We start from the raw sequence: 15,416 nt of genomic DNA on the forward strand, positions 1-15,416 counted from the left end.
TGCCTGTAGTCCCAGCTATTCAGGAGGCAGAGGCAGAAGAATTGCTTGAACCTGGGAGATGGAGGTTGCAGTGAGCTGAGATCGCACCACTGCACTCCAGCCTGGGTGGCAGAGTGAAACTCTGTCTCAATTAAATAAAAAACTCCCACAACCCCACTTGGTAGGGCAAGGAGAGCAGAAATCCTGCATTGGCACTGGCTCAGCCTGCACTAGCTCTCTCCTCGGCCACCCCCCGACCCCAGGGTCCTGGCACCTGGGCTGCTCCGCGCCCACGCCCCCTCCCTGCACTCACGGGGTTTCCCGGTCTCCACCTCCATGGCCTGGCTGAAGCGGCCACAGCCTGCTGAGGTGCGGGCTCGGACCTGGAACACGTAGCGCGTGCCCGGCTTGAGGCCGGAGACGGTGGCTCTGGTGGTGACGGCCTTGAGGGTGGAGTAGCTCTGCATCTCCTTGTCCTGCCACGGGACGGTGGTCAGTGGGCCCTGCCCTGCTGGCCCAGCCCCTCCCGCTCCGTCCTGCCCGTGGTACCTTCTCGTAGTATTTGATCTCATACTCCAGGATGATGCCGTTCGGCTGCTCCGGCTCCTGCCACAGCAGTGAGACGCTGGTCTGCCCCGCCCGCTCTTGACGGATCACCACCACCTGGGACGGGGCTGGGGCGGCCAATCCCGTCAGATGGGCGGAGGGGAGACAAGGCGTGGCCTCTCTCCCAACCCTTCCCAGGCTCCACCCGGGGATCCTGGTTCCAGCCCTGCTCAGCTTCCTGATGGTCCTGCCCCAGCCCCAGGACAGCCAGCACCCTCCAGTTCTCCCAACAAATCGCTGGTGGTCACTTGGGGTCAGTCCCCTGGGGTTGGTGTGGCCTGGCATGGTCTGGGATGTTGGGGTTGGCTTGGACAAGAAGATGCCTGAGCCTCCCTCCCCAGCCCAGGGCCCGGCATGGACCAGCTGCTTGGGAGTGCTTGAGGAAGGAGGAAAGGTCAGGAGAAAGAAGTGTAGAAAGAATGGAGGAACTGGCCCCTCACTGCCTGGGTTTGGAGGGCGTACCTGGGACAGTTCTGGATGCTGAGGGAAGGGGGTGAGCTGAGCCCCAAGTATTCTCCCAGTCACACTTGGTTGCCCGCCCACCCCTCCCTCCTTAACGGAGTCACCGATGCCTTTCTTCATGCATCTCTCCCTCCTGGCTCAGGTGCAGTCAGCCCTGTGGGGAGGCTGCTAGGAGGTGTCAGACACAGCCACAGCCACAGCCAAACAGAGGGAACTGCCCTGTCCTCCCTGCCCCTCCAGCCCTCAGGCCTCCTCCTCCCCTCTGCTCACCCCGAGTTCTGACTCTCTGCCCTACGTGACTAAGTCTTCCCTCATGTCTGGGCATCCCCAGCACAACCGGGAGCTCCCTGGGGGCAGGGACTGCACACAGTAGGTGCCCAATAAATGCTGCTGAGGATTCTGGCATGAGAAATTAAGAAGCAGCTCCAGAGTTGCACTGGAAGGGTGTGGTCCAGGGGAAAGCCCACCAGTCTGGGAGCCAGGCGTGGGTTCGGGACTCGGCTCCCTCTCTTGCTAGCTGGGACCCTGGGTGAGTCACTTGCTGTCTGCGGACACCAGGTCCCCTTCTATAAAGTGAAGCTAGTGAGCACCACTTGCCAGGGGGAGGGGAGGATTCGATGAGGCCACTGTTTGCAAGGGACACACAAGGTGTGTCTCTTAAAAACCAAGGCAGGAGGTGCTGTGGGATGGGGGCGGACAGAGTGAGACCAGGGCCCAGAGCGGGAGGGGAATGGGGTTCGCGTCTGAGAGGGCTCCAGGGAGGAGTTGGTTGTAGAGAAGTGGCGATGGTGAGGCAGGAGGGGCAGGTGGTCTTTGAGCACAGTCCTCCACATTTGCTTAGAGCTGTCACTTGATCCTCTAGGACTCCTGAGTGCCTATCACATGCTGGGCACGGGGCTAGGAGCCGGGAACTCTGCAGTGCCCAAGACATCCCTCAAGGAGCTTCTGTCCCAGGAAAGGAGACAGGGCGTCCAATAAACAGGAGAATGGGGGTTCTTTTGGTGCTGGGAAAGGTAGGAAGGGGTGCTGTGATGGAGAAGACCTCTGCAGGGCCCGGAAGGGCACTGGGACATTTCAGCTGAGGTGGTCGGGGGAGCCTCCAGGGCAGAGGAGCCAGTCATGGGAATGTCAGGGGAAGAGCGAGTCATTCCGAAGGAGAAGCCAGGCCACGGCCTAGCAGCAGGGAAAGACCCAGTTTGTTCAAGGAGGGGGCACCGGAGACCATCATGGCCAGAAGAGAGTGAGCCAGGGAAAGAGGTGCTCTGGAGAGGCAGGCAGGGGTGAAGCTGTGTGGGTCCACAGGCCATGAGAATGTCTGAATTGCATGTGCGCTCAGCCTAGGCTGTGAAGGGCTTTGAGGACAGCTTGTTCTCATGTATTTTCATCTAAAAAACTTGGGGTGGGGGTGGTGCTGGGCATCGTGGCTCATGCCTGTAATCCCAGCACTGTGGGAGGCTGAGGCAGGAGGATCACTTGAGCCCAGGAGTTTCAGATCAGCCTGGGAAATATAGGGAGACCCCATCTCTACAAAAAAAAAAATCACTGGGCATGGTGGTGTGTGCCCTTGGTCAGCTACTTGGGAGGCTGAGGTGGGAGGATCACTTGGGCTCTGGAGATCAAGACTGCAGTGAGCCGTGATTGTGCCACCACACTCCAGCATGGGCGACAGATAGAGACATTGTCTCAAAAAAATTTTTTTTGTAGAGATGGGGTCTTGCCATGTTGCCCAGGCTGATCTCAAACTCCTGGCCTCAAGTGATCCTCCTGCCTTGGCCTCACAAAATGCTGGGATTACAGGCGTGAGCCACCACGCCCAGCCCTCACTTCTATTTTTAAAGCTCACTCAGGACTGGTGTGGAGAATGTCTTGTGGGGGTGAGGCAAGAGGGGTCTCCTGTGGTGGTCCAGGCATGGACTCGTGGGGGGTGGAAGTCAGTTGGTCATTTTGAAGGGAGGTCCCTGGGGCTTTAGGGGGGATGGATGTGACATGCATGAGAGTCAAGGATGACAGCTTGGGTCTGGAGGTGCCATGTCCTAGGGCGGGGCAGGTGCAGGTGTGGCAGGGTTGTTTGTTTTTCACATAACCGAATGGAGACAGGAGTGGGCAGCTGGGTCCTAGGGGAGAGGTCTGCGCTGGTGACCGCGAGTTGGGGGTTGTTAGCACAAAGGTGGAATTCAAAGTCATGGGCCCTGAAACAGCCGCCCAGAAAAGATGGATCTGGGCACACAGGAAAGAGAGGAGGGCCCAGGACATTCCCAGGGACCCATGGTCTTTAGAGGCCATTTAAAGGAGGTGGGGCTACAAAGACAGAGAGGGACAGGCCACACAGGTCAATGGAAAATGGGTGTGGGCTGGGACACAGGAGCAAGAGAAAAGTGTTTCCAGGAGGAGGAAATGAAAGGGGGAAGAGGCGCCCATGGATGTGGCCACGCAGGGCTGCTGATTTCTGTGGAGAGGTGAGGAAAGACATGGAGAAGGCCCGCAGAGGAGAGGAAGAAGTAGATACGCCAGGCACGGACAGAGAGGGTCGTATGGGAAGAGAAATGGTCTGGTGGCCAGAGGGGAAGGCAGGTTCAAGGCAGGGTCTAGTTTCCTCTTTAATGTTGGGGCATCCCGGATGCTGCCTGAATGCTGTGAACTTCTCTTGCTCTCCCCTCCACTTGGGACCAGCCTGCCAGGGGCCTCAGGTGCCTAGAGACAGGTGGGCCAGGGCTGGGCTCTACCACAGGGCACATAGCTCACTCTCTCTCTGTATTGCCAGCACCTGGCACCACACTTGGCATTTAGTGGGTGTTCCATGAGGGCTGTCGAATGAGGGAATCTTCTGAAGGGCTGAGGCCCTGGCGTCAGGGAGCAGCATGCCCTGGATTCAGAGTTGGGGGGACCTGCTTCACTTGGAAGTGACACAGACCTGGGTTTGAGCCCTGCCTCTGCCACTTCCTATGTCAGGTGGCCCTGGGTGCTCTCCAGGCCTCAGTTTCTTCCTCTGTGACCTGGTGGGCATAGTGTCTGCAGGGCCAGGGCTGTGTGGTTTTGGGAGGAGATGGTGGGTGGGGGCCTGAGGGTCTTGGGCACAGGTGAGGTTGGCTGTTAATAGGAAGCTGCCCTAGGAGGGCTCTTGGGTCATGCTGTCACTTGACGGGCAGGATCCTCCAGAGTTTGGGAAGAAAGAGGTTCCGGGGGTGAATTCAGCCCACCAACTGGCCAGAAACTGATAGATAAACTACTGTGGTCCAAGCCACTGCAGCCAAGTCTATCCCAAGGGCAGCTGTAGCAGCTGTTCTGGAAAATGATCATCCGAGTGATTTTATTTTTTAATGACATTTATTGAGCATTTACCACGGGCCAGGTGCTGGGCTAAGCAATTTCATTCCTCTCATTTAAGCCTCCTGAGAGGACCTCAGACAGGTACTATTATTCCCATTGCACCAGGGAGGAAACAGAGGCACAGAGAGGGAAAGTTCTGGAACCTAGGCTTTCGACGGCCACACTAGCCTGCCTCTGAGCTTTTGGGATTTCTCTTACTTATAGAACGTGTTCCACTTTTCTAAAGGCAATGAAGAGCCTCCAGCTCTGGGTCCTGGTGAGGAGCGCAGGGCCAGAGAGGCACTTGCCTAAAGGCCCACAGCACGTCCCCGGCAGAGCTCTGATCCCTGGATGGGTCTGGGGCAGGGGAAGCTGGGGGACCAGGACGCTGCGGGACGGAGTTTCTCCGCCTACCTGCCTGGTTCGTGGTGATGTTGACCACAGCGGCCCGGCGGGGCTCGGGGCTCAGGTCAGACACGCCATTGACGGCCTCGATCCAGAAGGAGTAGTTCATGTGGGCCAGCAGGTTGGCCACCAGCAGGCTGGCCTGCACCAGGCTTGTCTGCTGGGGCACAAAGCGGGTGCCGCTCCCACATGCCTCGCAGCGGCTCAGTGCCCAGGGGCAGCGGCGGCACACGGCATTGTAGGTGATGTCACTGCGGCCACCTGGGTCCAGGGGAGGGGCCCACTCCAGAGTCACTGATGTCCCATTCACACTGGAGATCAGGTTCACTGGTGCCGAGGGTGGCCCTGAGGGCAGAGGATGACAGATGGGGCAGTGGTTATTTATTTGGGCTGTCCTGTCTTCCTATCATCAGACCTGGGGCTCCCCAAGGGAAGGGCTCCCCATCATATTTAGGGCTCCTTAAGGATAAGGTCCACATCTACTCCATCCTCTGTAGCCTCCCCAAGGGCAGAGTTTGTGTCTCTGCCATCAGACCGGGACCACAATGTCAGAGTCTGGGCACAGAACCCTGGGACCCCATCCCCCCCACCCATCAGGACCACCATGATCCAAGGGTCTGGACATCCCACTGCTCACCCAGAGTGGGAGAGAGACCGCACAGTCCCGGGGGTGCCCACAGCAGCCACCCCGTGTGTAAGTGACCCAGGTATTTGCAGCCACATCTATTCCTTGACCCTTCTGTGCCGGATCCGATACAAAATGCCACTGAGCGCGCACTGTGGAATTAAGTGGAGGCCCCCAGAAGCCCACCGTGTATCCCCATGGCTGTGTGCACCAAGCAGCCGCTCCCCAACCCCGGGCATGGGAGCCTCTGTCTGGGCAGCACAAAGACTTTGGAGAGAGAAGGGTGACCCCTTGGTTGAGCAGACCAGGACGTGGGGCTGGGGGCCTGAGGGGCTGGGGTGGGGGTTTGAGCCAAGAGGGCATGGGGGTCTGTGGGGACCCCTGGCCTCAGAATTCCAGTTCTCAGAATTCCAGGCAGAGAATCTTAGATCTTCAGAAAACAGAATTGTAAGATCTTGGAATCAGAATCTTACAATTTGAAGAGAAGAGAATTTTTAACATCTGAAGGGTATAGAATACTAAAAGCTCAGCCTTTACGATCTTAAGCTTTCCAGAACCTAAAGGCACTGAACTGTGGGTTTGGAAAGAAACCAGAGTCCAGCCAGCTTCGCACAAGTGTCCATGACCTGGGGCCAGACTCGACTTGCCTGAGGTGCCCACGCTGTCACCTGGCCACCTTTTCTGCCCCAACAGGTCCCACACGTGGAAAATGCACAGATCCGGGCAGGGCAGTGGAGGGAGGGTGGGTGTGTGTGTCTGTGTGTATGTGCACAAGCATGTGGGCATGAATGCACCTGGGCCCTCGCCTGCCATGTGCAGGGAGGCTGGGGCTGGGTGGTGATGGATGTATGGGAGCGGGAGATGGGGGCTGATGCTTGGGCAGATTCAGCGCAAAATCAGAACAGTCTGAAGTGCCTCTTGCCCTACCACAAGAGCCCAGGGTTGGCAACTGGGCTGGGCTGAGCAGGCTGTGGTCCCTCCCCAGGCCTGGAATGGGAGTATGAGTGGCCTGTTAGGACACATGAGAGGAGAGAATCCAGGCGCTGCATCAGCGGAAGGTAGGACAGTCACGCAGCCCTGCAGGCATGGGCGCAGAATCCCCCCATACCTTCAGGTCCGCAGGGCACGTGCACATGCAGCCACACCCTCTCCAGGCACATGCACCCTTGCAGGGCCAGGTGTGCACACGCACACACACACGTGCTGAGCTCACAAGACACCCTCATTCAAGCTTTACAAGGACTTCTGAGTCCCCTTCAGGTACCCAGATGTACACACACACACACCTCCTCCTAAGAATCCTTAATATATGTGACGAATCCTTTATATATGTGAGCTCAACTACACGTCACACATTTACATGCAGGCATCCAAACACGATACAGGCGTCGTCTGTAAGAGCAGCTGCTCACACAGACACATGCTAACACACAATCACTGCAGGGGTCCCAGGGCATACACAGAATCAGATATTCGAACTCCATGGGTACACACACATATGCACACACACCATACACACGTAAGGCAGCTCTTAGCATTCAGCAGTTCCAACAAGTTCATCAAAGATGATGGTGATGGAAGGGTTGCTGCCCTAACCCTCACCCTCTCCGCACAGGCGAGCACCCTGGCTTGCCCACCTGGCCCCCAGGACATCGGCATCGCTGCTAGATCAGAAGATGACAAAAACTGCCCAGTGTGGGGAAAGAAGTGAGGCCAGCTCCATTCTGCCCTCCAGTGTAGGTGACACAGGACAGAGGCTGGGAGCCCAGAGAGGTCTAGGCCACCGTGGAGGGATCAGAGTCACCCCCCCAAATCCCAGACTGGCCTCTGGCTCAAGAGAGCCACCCGCCCCTGCCCCACCAGCAGAGAACTGGCTCTCTGAGGCCTGGAGGACCAAACACAGGGGCCCGGCCCAGTCTTGGGCTCAAGGGTGCTGGCATCTTGGAGTGGTACTCACGGGTGCAGGCTGAGGACGGCGGGTCCAGGGCTGCGCGGTAGTAGCTGAGGTCACAGTGGCAAGCTTGGGAGGCTGGAGCTGCAGAGTGGCTGTGGGGAGGGCAGCGGGCGCACAGCTGGTCCCCAGGGGCTGACTTGTAGAAGCCCAGCTCACAGGCTGTGGAGGAGAAGGCGGCTGCACATGAGCCAGCAGGGCCACCCTGGCTGGCCTTGGGGACCGCTCACACTGTGGCCCACAGCTTCCTGGGGGGTGCCCCAGAGGGATGGAGGTGCAGACCTTCACACTGTCCAGTGCTGCCCTCATTTGCAGGGGGCAGAACTGAAGCGCAGAGGGGGCCTGTGTCTTCCACAGGGTTCCACAGCCAGTCAGGGCAGAGCTGAGGTTCAGACCCTGACATGGGAGTCCCAGCCTCAAAGTGAGCCCCACCCTGAGCATCTCCAAATTCCCCAGCCCTCCTCTAATTGACCCCTCCCCCAGGCCCTGTCTCCAGCTTTAGGGGTGGAGATGCTGTCCTTCTCTCTTTTATGGGACACTGGTCCTTACGTGGGACGCCAGCCTAGGGGCCCGGGCCATGGGGCTGAGGATCAAATGCCCCGGAACTGACTTGGGTGGGATGAGGAAGCAGGCCAGGGATGGGGGTGCTGGGAATGCGACTAGAAAGGGGGGGACACCTGGTAAGACCCATCGCTCCCAAACACGGGCAGACACGGAGCCACCTCCATAAAAATACAGATTCCTGGCCCCATCACAGACAGCTGAGTTAGAAGAGCCAGGGCCGGCACCTGGGGTCTGTTTTCCAAGCCCCCATGGGAGGGTGACTATCCAAGAAGCGCAGGCTTCTCCCCTCCCAGGCCCACACTGTCACTGTCACTGTCACTGTGGCTGGGACTGACCCTCTCTCCAGCCACTGCCACACCCTACCTCATCTCTCACCCACAGCAGCCTGCAGACTTGGCTTCCAGCCCTGCCTCCCCCCACCCAGCTGCCTGCATGATCATGCATTCAGTCAACCACTGTTCATGAGCACAACTCTGGACCAGGCCTGTTTGGGCCTTGGAGGGCTGTGAACCAGAGCCACTGGCTCTCAGCTGGGATCACGGCTAGGAGGGAGGGAGAGAACAAGGGGGCTAAGGTGATGGAAGGGTAAATGGTGGGAGGAGCTACTTCCCAGAGGAGGAGATGATATTTGAGTTGTGGCCTAAAGAATAAGGAGTCCACTGTGCAGGGAGGGGGATACCCTAGGTTGAGGGAGTCTCCAAAATGCACATCTCACTCAGTCACTGCCTGTTTCACGCCTCACAGGCTCCCCAGGGCTTAGACAATGAAATCTGGTGTTCAAATCCCTCCCTGCCCAGCCAAAACCCACTTGGAGCCTCGTTTAGTGCTGCCCCTCACCCCCATCCTTAGGCCAAACTAAAGCACTGGCCGATCCCCACACCCAGCAGTCTGATTCCTGCCTCGGGGCCTTTGCACACGCTGTGCCCGCTTCCTGGGCTGCCTTTTCTCCTCTGTCCACCTACTGAGCTCCTCTTTTAAGATTAATTTTGACTGTCCCTTCTGGAACTCTAGACACACGCGCGCGCGCACACACACACACACACACACACAGAGAAACGACCATTCCCCGCCCTGCTCCTGCGGCCCCTGCTTGGCCTCACCACCCGCAACACTATGGCTGTACTCGCTTGTCAGTGCTGACTCTCCTTCTAGACTGGGAGGCCCCGTGGGCAGATCCTTGCAAACAGAGTACGACTCCCTTATTCATCTCAATGTCCCAGAACCTGGTCCAGTGCTAGCCCTGGGCAGATGCTGTTAAACTCCAGGCAGGAGTTTTCAAATTGAATGGATCCCACCATTATCTGCTCTGGGCAGAGACCCCAGAGGTTCAGGTGGGCCAAATGCCACCCAGCCAGGCAGCTCCCGGCTCCGTCCATGGAACTGAAGTCCTTTGCAACAGGGACCACCGGGAAGCTCACTGTGGTTCTCTCTCCACTAAATCCTGTTCTGGAAAACTCAGTGCCTGAGAGAACCTTCAATTACAAAGACATCAGGCCACTGCAGAGCATTTCTTCTCTGGATGTTGATCGTATCTCTTTATTACAAAAGCTAAAACCAGCTTCATTTGTAAAATTCTACAAACTTGAGAGAAAACCTGGAGTCAGGAGAAATGGTAACGCCCTGAAGTTGCTTCATACTCTAGAAGGCTGCAGAGCCAGAAAGAGCTTGTAAGTTGCAGAGTGGGGGAAAATACGCCCCAGTGTTGCAACATCTTTCCCTCCCCTCCAGAGGATCCCAAGAGGGCTCTGGTCTGCCTGGGGGCTGAGCTCAGGTCTAGGGGCTCAGAGTCGTGAGGAGTCTTGACTGACACACTGTGATCTCACCTCCTCTTCCCAGAAGCCCCCCGGGAGGCTCAGTCCTGGGGCACAGCCTTGGGCACAGGCTCCTTCTGAGCCCTGGGGGCCGCTGGGGGTGGCATCATCAGAAGAGGGCTTTGCATTTTGTCAGCAAATATTTGTTGAACCAGTTATTGAGCTGAATGACAGTAATCCTCACTGTAATGATCCAATCCACAACGATTAGCATCTCAGAGACCGTTTGCTTCTTCCCTCCCTCATTTATTCCTTTCCCCAACACTTACTGAGCTTCTACTATGGACCCAAGAGAAGTAAGAGCTGGGCCTGCTCTTAGGGAGCTTCCACGGCATTGGCAGACGGACAGGCAAAGCCTCATGGCGTGATGCGGGGCCTGAGGGAAGCCAGCACCACGGCTGGCCCTGCAAGTCTCTGACCCTTTCCAGGGCCCACCTGGTCCTTGTCAGGCCCGAGCAGAAGCTCGGGTGTAGCACCTGGGTTCCCATCCTCGTCTAACCCCCTTTATCTGAGCTCAGTGACATTAGGCAAGTTGCTGGAAGTCAGTTTCCTCGTCTTTAAGGTGGAGATCATAATTCTACCCGCCTTGGACATGGCAAGCATGACATGAGTGAAGACACATAAATTCATGCCAGGGCAGTGCCTGGCACTTGTTGTTACAACAATTTGATGTAGTTGGAATTCTTACAATTGTTCGACAGAAGAGGAAAGAGAGGCTCAGGGAGCCTGAATGCCTTGCCCCAGTTTCCCAGCAGAGCCAGAATGTGCAGTCAGGCGGGGGAGTCTCTGGAGCTATGGCCTTTCCCCCCGTCCTCCCAGCACCATCCCAGAGCTGAGAGATGGCTGCGCCGCTGTGGCTCACCAGTCGGCAGTTCTCACACACTCGGCTAATACCCATATGGCTATAATGTGTCAAGGCCAGATTAATCCACGCAATGAAAATAAAATAATCTTTAATAAGAATACTAATCACCAGGCCTCAGGGAGCCCAGAGACCTGGAGGCTGGGCCGGGAATTAATGGCTGAGACAGATGGAGCGGCTCTGGGCTGGGGCCCGGCCCTGCCTGTCGACCCAGGGTGCTTCCGGAGCCTGCACGTGCCCGGGTGTTGGGCCGCGAGCCAGGAGGGGCTCCTGACCCTGCTGAGGGCACCTTGCTCAGGCCGCCTGTCAGGCCAGCAGCTGCCTGTGGCCCTGGCCACCTCTCTGCTCTCCCCCGCAAAGAGCCGGAGATTTGACAAATAAGGTGTCTGCTGGTGGACAACCAAAGGAAATTAATTCTAAATCAGATTTTAAACACAGTCAGGAAGGCAAAAGAGCTCACTGTTCCTGCTCCCCCTCCGAAATCAGACTCTCTGATATTTATAGAAAGATGATTAGGGCCGCGAAGGGTGATTTATATTCTGCGTCCAGGTGACAGGAAGGACAGCAACCAGGACTTCAGACTCTGAGCTGCTGCTCCGCTGGGTGATGCGCTGAGAGGCCCTTCCTCTTTCTGGGGTGAACCAGGGTGCGGGGGGTGCTGGGAAGTGCAGTCTGGTGTGGGGAGGTCACTGGATCCGGAGTTGTGGAGTGTGGGGAGCTTCCTCTGGGCAAGGAGTTGGGAGATGTGAGATTCTATCAACCACCCCTCGCTGTGTGCCCTTGGGCTAGTCACTTCACTTCTCTGGGCCTCCAATTCCCCAGTGGTAAACTGGACGAACCCCACATGGCTCTGACATTTTTCCATGGGTCTCTGAGGTCCGAGTGCAATCTAAGCAAGGCCTCTAAAGAGCCATGTGACCTGGCGGGTCCCTTATCCCAGGCTATACTGTCTTCTGCAAAATCAAGTACTGCCTGGCCACCTTCTGAGGGTACCTCTAAGGGCAAAACCCAAGGCAGGGAGGGCAGCTGTTGAAGGGGGCCTGGCCCCTGCTGTGGGTCTCAGGCTCTCAACCCCTGCTCCTGTCACTAGAAGGACAAGGGCTCAGGACTGGGCGAGCTGAGACCCCCTGACTCCACGCCCTTCCTCTCCTTAACTGTTTGCTGAGAGAATTGCCCAAAAGGGATCAGGATGTTCTGAAACCAGGCAGGGGCCCCATGGACCTCAGCAGGTCTCCTGAAGACTCCCTCAGGCTGGGCAGGGGCAGCCCCAGATTGCAGAAGACATCTCAAGTATCCCAGGAAAGGTACCCCACTCTGTTCCCAGCCCTTCCTTTGCCCCAGGCCATCCACCAAGGAGCCGGGCAGCTCCAAAGAGGTCAAGGGCTTCTCCAGGGGTAGAAAGGGGGACAAGGCAGGGCTCTTGGACCTGGCTCCCATTTGTGAAAGGCCTTAGTTTGAGACCTGTGCTGACCTTCCCAAATGAGGTTACGCAGCCACAGAAGCCACAAACGGGGCTGAGAAATGTCTTTCCTTGTGTGACTTAAAACGGGCTTTCCGTTCCCAAATCTCACTGCCTGCAGTGCACTATGAATTAATATTTTTTATAAAACCTGTAATTATCTTGCAACTGGCATAATTACGTTGTATTATTATTTAAATGTAAAATTCAAAATATGCTGCAATTCCCTAACCCCACTTTGGCATTTCTTTTTATTTGTTATTAATGTGGCAGCAGTGCCAGGAAATAGGAGTGGCCTTGGCCTCTCCCAGCCCCCGTGAGGTCCTGCCACTCAGGCCCTGGGGTTTCCACTCAGAGCCCCACCCCTGATGTGCTGAGAAAATTGGGCAAGACATATCCCCTCTCTGGGCTCCGCTTCCCTCTTCTGCCACACAGGGAGACTGCAGCGTTACCTGAGACCTCCAAGCGAGGTCTTGACCCCAAAGACAGGAGGGCAGGTCTTCTTCCTACAGACAAATGTGGCTCAGTTCACCTGGGACAAATAATTGGCATATTTGTACTCGCTGGCTAAATCCAGACTTGGGGACGGTGGCCGACCCTGAGTGCGTATGCACCGGCCAACCAGCCAGATTGTTATGACTTATGCTGTACCAGTTGCTAACCATCCATCCGAATGCTACCCCAGGGAGGAGGGAAGTGGGGCTTTGCAGAGGGCTTTGTGCACAGAGGAAGCAATTGAAGGTGCTGGAGTCAGGCAACCTGGGATCAGATCACTACTCTGCTACTTAAGTTGAGGGACCTCAGTTTTTCTTATCAGTAAAATGGGACTATAATACTTATCTTAAAGGACTGTTGTAAGGATAAGAAACTGCTAAGTCCCCAGAGGCAGGGACTCCCTGTACCTGTATCCCCAATGCCGGGACACAGTAGATGCTCAGCAGAATGGATAACTATTACATCAAAGACGAAAAATCATCACTAAGGTCCTTCATTAGCCCCACCTGAATGAGGAGAGGTTTGGCGCAGCTCTGGCGGACAAAGCAGCCCGGGGCAGGCTAGGGAGACGCTAAAAGCCTGTACCTGGCTCAGAGCAATACAGACCTGTCTTCAGGCTCCAGCTCTCACTAGCTGTAAGGCCTAAGCAGGTAACACTACCTCTTACACCTCAGCTTCCCCATCTGTAAAATGGAATTGTGATACCTGCCTTGCTGCAATGAGCAAATGAGCTGGTATGTGATGCGCCCCGCTATGAGCTGTGAAGGCAATAGGGGTGTTGGTTGTTTTTTCTTCCCCAGTGCAAAGCTGACACACAGGGCTGTCTGTGATAGTAACCATGAGAGCTTGTGGCCTGGGGAGCCTGGCAAACCAGGCTGCAGAGGGCAGAACAAATCCAGAAATGGGCAAATGCCACAGAAGGTGCTTTGGGGTTTAGAGCTCGGGACAGGAGAAGACTCATAGAAATTGGGGATGTGAAATGAGATTTCTTAAGAAAACCAGACAGCGAGTCGGACGTGGTAGCTCAAGACTGTAATCCCAGCACTTTGGGAGGCTGAGGCAGGCGGATCACTTGAGGTCAGGAGTTTGAGACCAGCCTGGCCAACATGGTGAAATCTTGTCTCTACTAAAAATACAAAAATTAGCTGGGCGTGGTGGCGGGCACCTGTAATCCTAGCTACTTGGGAGGCTGAGGCAGGAGAACCGCTTGAACCGGGAGGCGGAGGTTGCAGAGAGCTGAGATCACCCCATTGCACTCCAGCCTGGGCAACAAAAGTGAAAACTCCGTCTCCAAAAAAAAAAAAAAAAAAAAGAGAGAAAGAAAGAAAACCAGAGAGCCTCTGGGAAGGGCTTCAAAGGGCCTAGTGGCTGCAGGGAAGATCCTGGCCCCAGAGATCTCTGGGCAAGACGGCTCCTAAGTGGAGCCAGCTGGACTCCATCCCCACCTGTTATCACCTGAGGCTGTCAGCCTATGTCATGCCCAGTCCTATTAGCGCTCAGGGGCCTTTCCTGCCTGCCTGCTGGGGGTAGAGGGATGGGTGATGAGGACTAAAGGTCCATCTCACTGTGGCCCCAGGGCCTGTATAGTAGCAGCAAAGGGCTAGAAGCATATTCCCAGCAGCTGACAAGGGCCCCGTTCCAGTTTTCACTAAGGGTATCTGGGGACAGGCTCTTGTCTCTCTGATCCCTGCATAGAAACATCCTCCTCCCTTTCACCTCCTCTGTCCAGGGGATCCAATGATCTCAACAGCCAGGCTTCACTGTGCCCGGGGGGCTGAGCCACCATGTGCCCAGCCACTCATGAGACCAAAGAAAACGACAGAGAGAAGCCTGGCCAAGACCAGGAACAGCTGGACACCTGCTGTTTGTCCACACAAGCTTGCTTAGTGTTCCCCACTCTTGGGGTGCCTGGCTGCACAGACTCCCCCACATGCACACACACATGCGCACACCATGCAGACATACACTCACGTATACATGCATGCACGCATGCACACATACACATGCACACATGCAAACACATGCACACATACATACACTCATGCACACATGCACACACGGGCACACATACACTCATGCACACATACACATACGCATACACTCATGCACACATGGACACATGCATATATACACTCATGTACACATGCATGCATACATGCATATATACACTCTGACACATGCATGCACATGTACACATATACTCACATGCACATGTACACATATACTCACATGCACACACATGCATACGTACACACACATGCACACAGGTACACATACATTCACGCACACATGCACACACATGCATACATACACTCTTGCACATATGCACACACACATATACACATGCACACATACACATGCACACATGCACATACACATGCACACATGCATACATACACACATGCACAAATGCACACACATGCATACATACTCTTGCACATACGCACACACATGCATATACACATGCACACATACACTCACGCACATGCGCATACACATGCACACACATGCATACATACACACATGCACAAATGCACACATACACGCACATGCATACATACACTCATGCACACATGCACACACGTACACACACGGACACACATGCATATACACATGCATGCACACATGCATATACACACAGGCACGCACATGTACACATGCACACACGCATACATACATATGCACACACGTACACATACATTCACACACACATGCACAAATGCGTACACACTTGCACGTATGCACACATGCATATACATACGTGCACACTCACGCACACAGGCACACATACACTCATGCACAAATGCATACATACACTCACACACATGCACACACATACACATACACACACATGCACACACGCAGACATGCACACATGCACACACGCACAC

At 55.6% G+C, this 15,416-nt stretch overlaps 1 protein-coding gene across 1 annotated transcript in view; it reads right to left on the reverse strand.

The window, feature by feature from the left end:
- Positions 1-15,416, reverse strand: part of EPHA8 (EPH receptor A8) — a 45,793-nt gene that overhangs the window by 13,552 nt on the left and 16,825 nt on the right. Inside the window, exons 4-7 of the mRNA XM_034957801.4 lie at positions 7,341-7,496; positions 4,768-5,103; positions 529-653; positions 293-455 (exon numbers count right to left, since the gene is read on the reverse strand). Of these exons, the coding sequence (XP_034813692.1) occupies positions 293-455; positions 529-653; positions 4,768-5,103; positions 7,341-7,496 (780 nt within the window). The remainder of the gene's footprint in view (positions 1-292; positions 456-528; positions 654-4,767; positions 5,104-7,340; positions 7,497-15,416) is intronic.

Source organism: Pan paniscus, chromosome 1, assembly GCF_029289425.2.
Source record: "Pan paniscus chromosome 1, NHGRI_mPanPan1-v2.0_pri, whole genome shotgun sequence".
Taxonomy (NCBI): domain Eukaryota; kingdom Metazoa; phylum Chordata; class Mammalia; order Primates; family Hominidae; genus Pan; species Pan paniscus.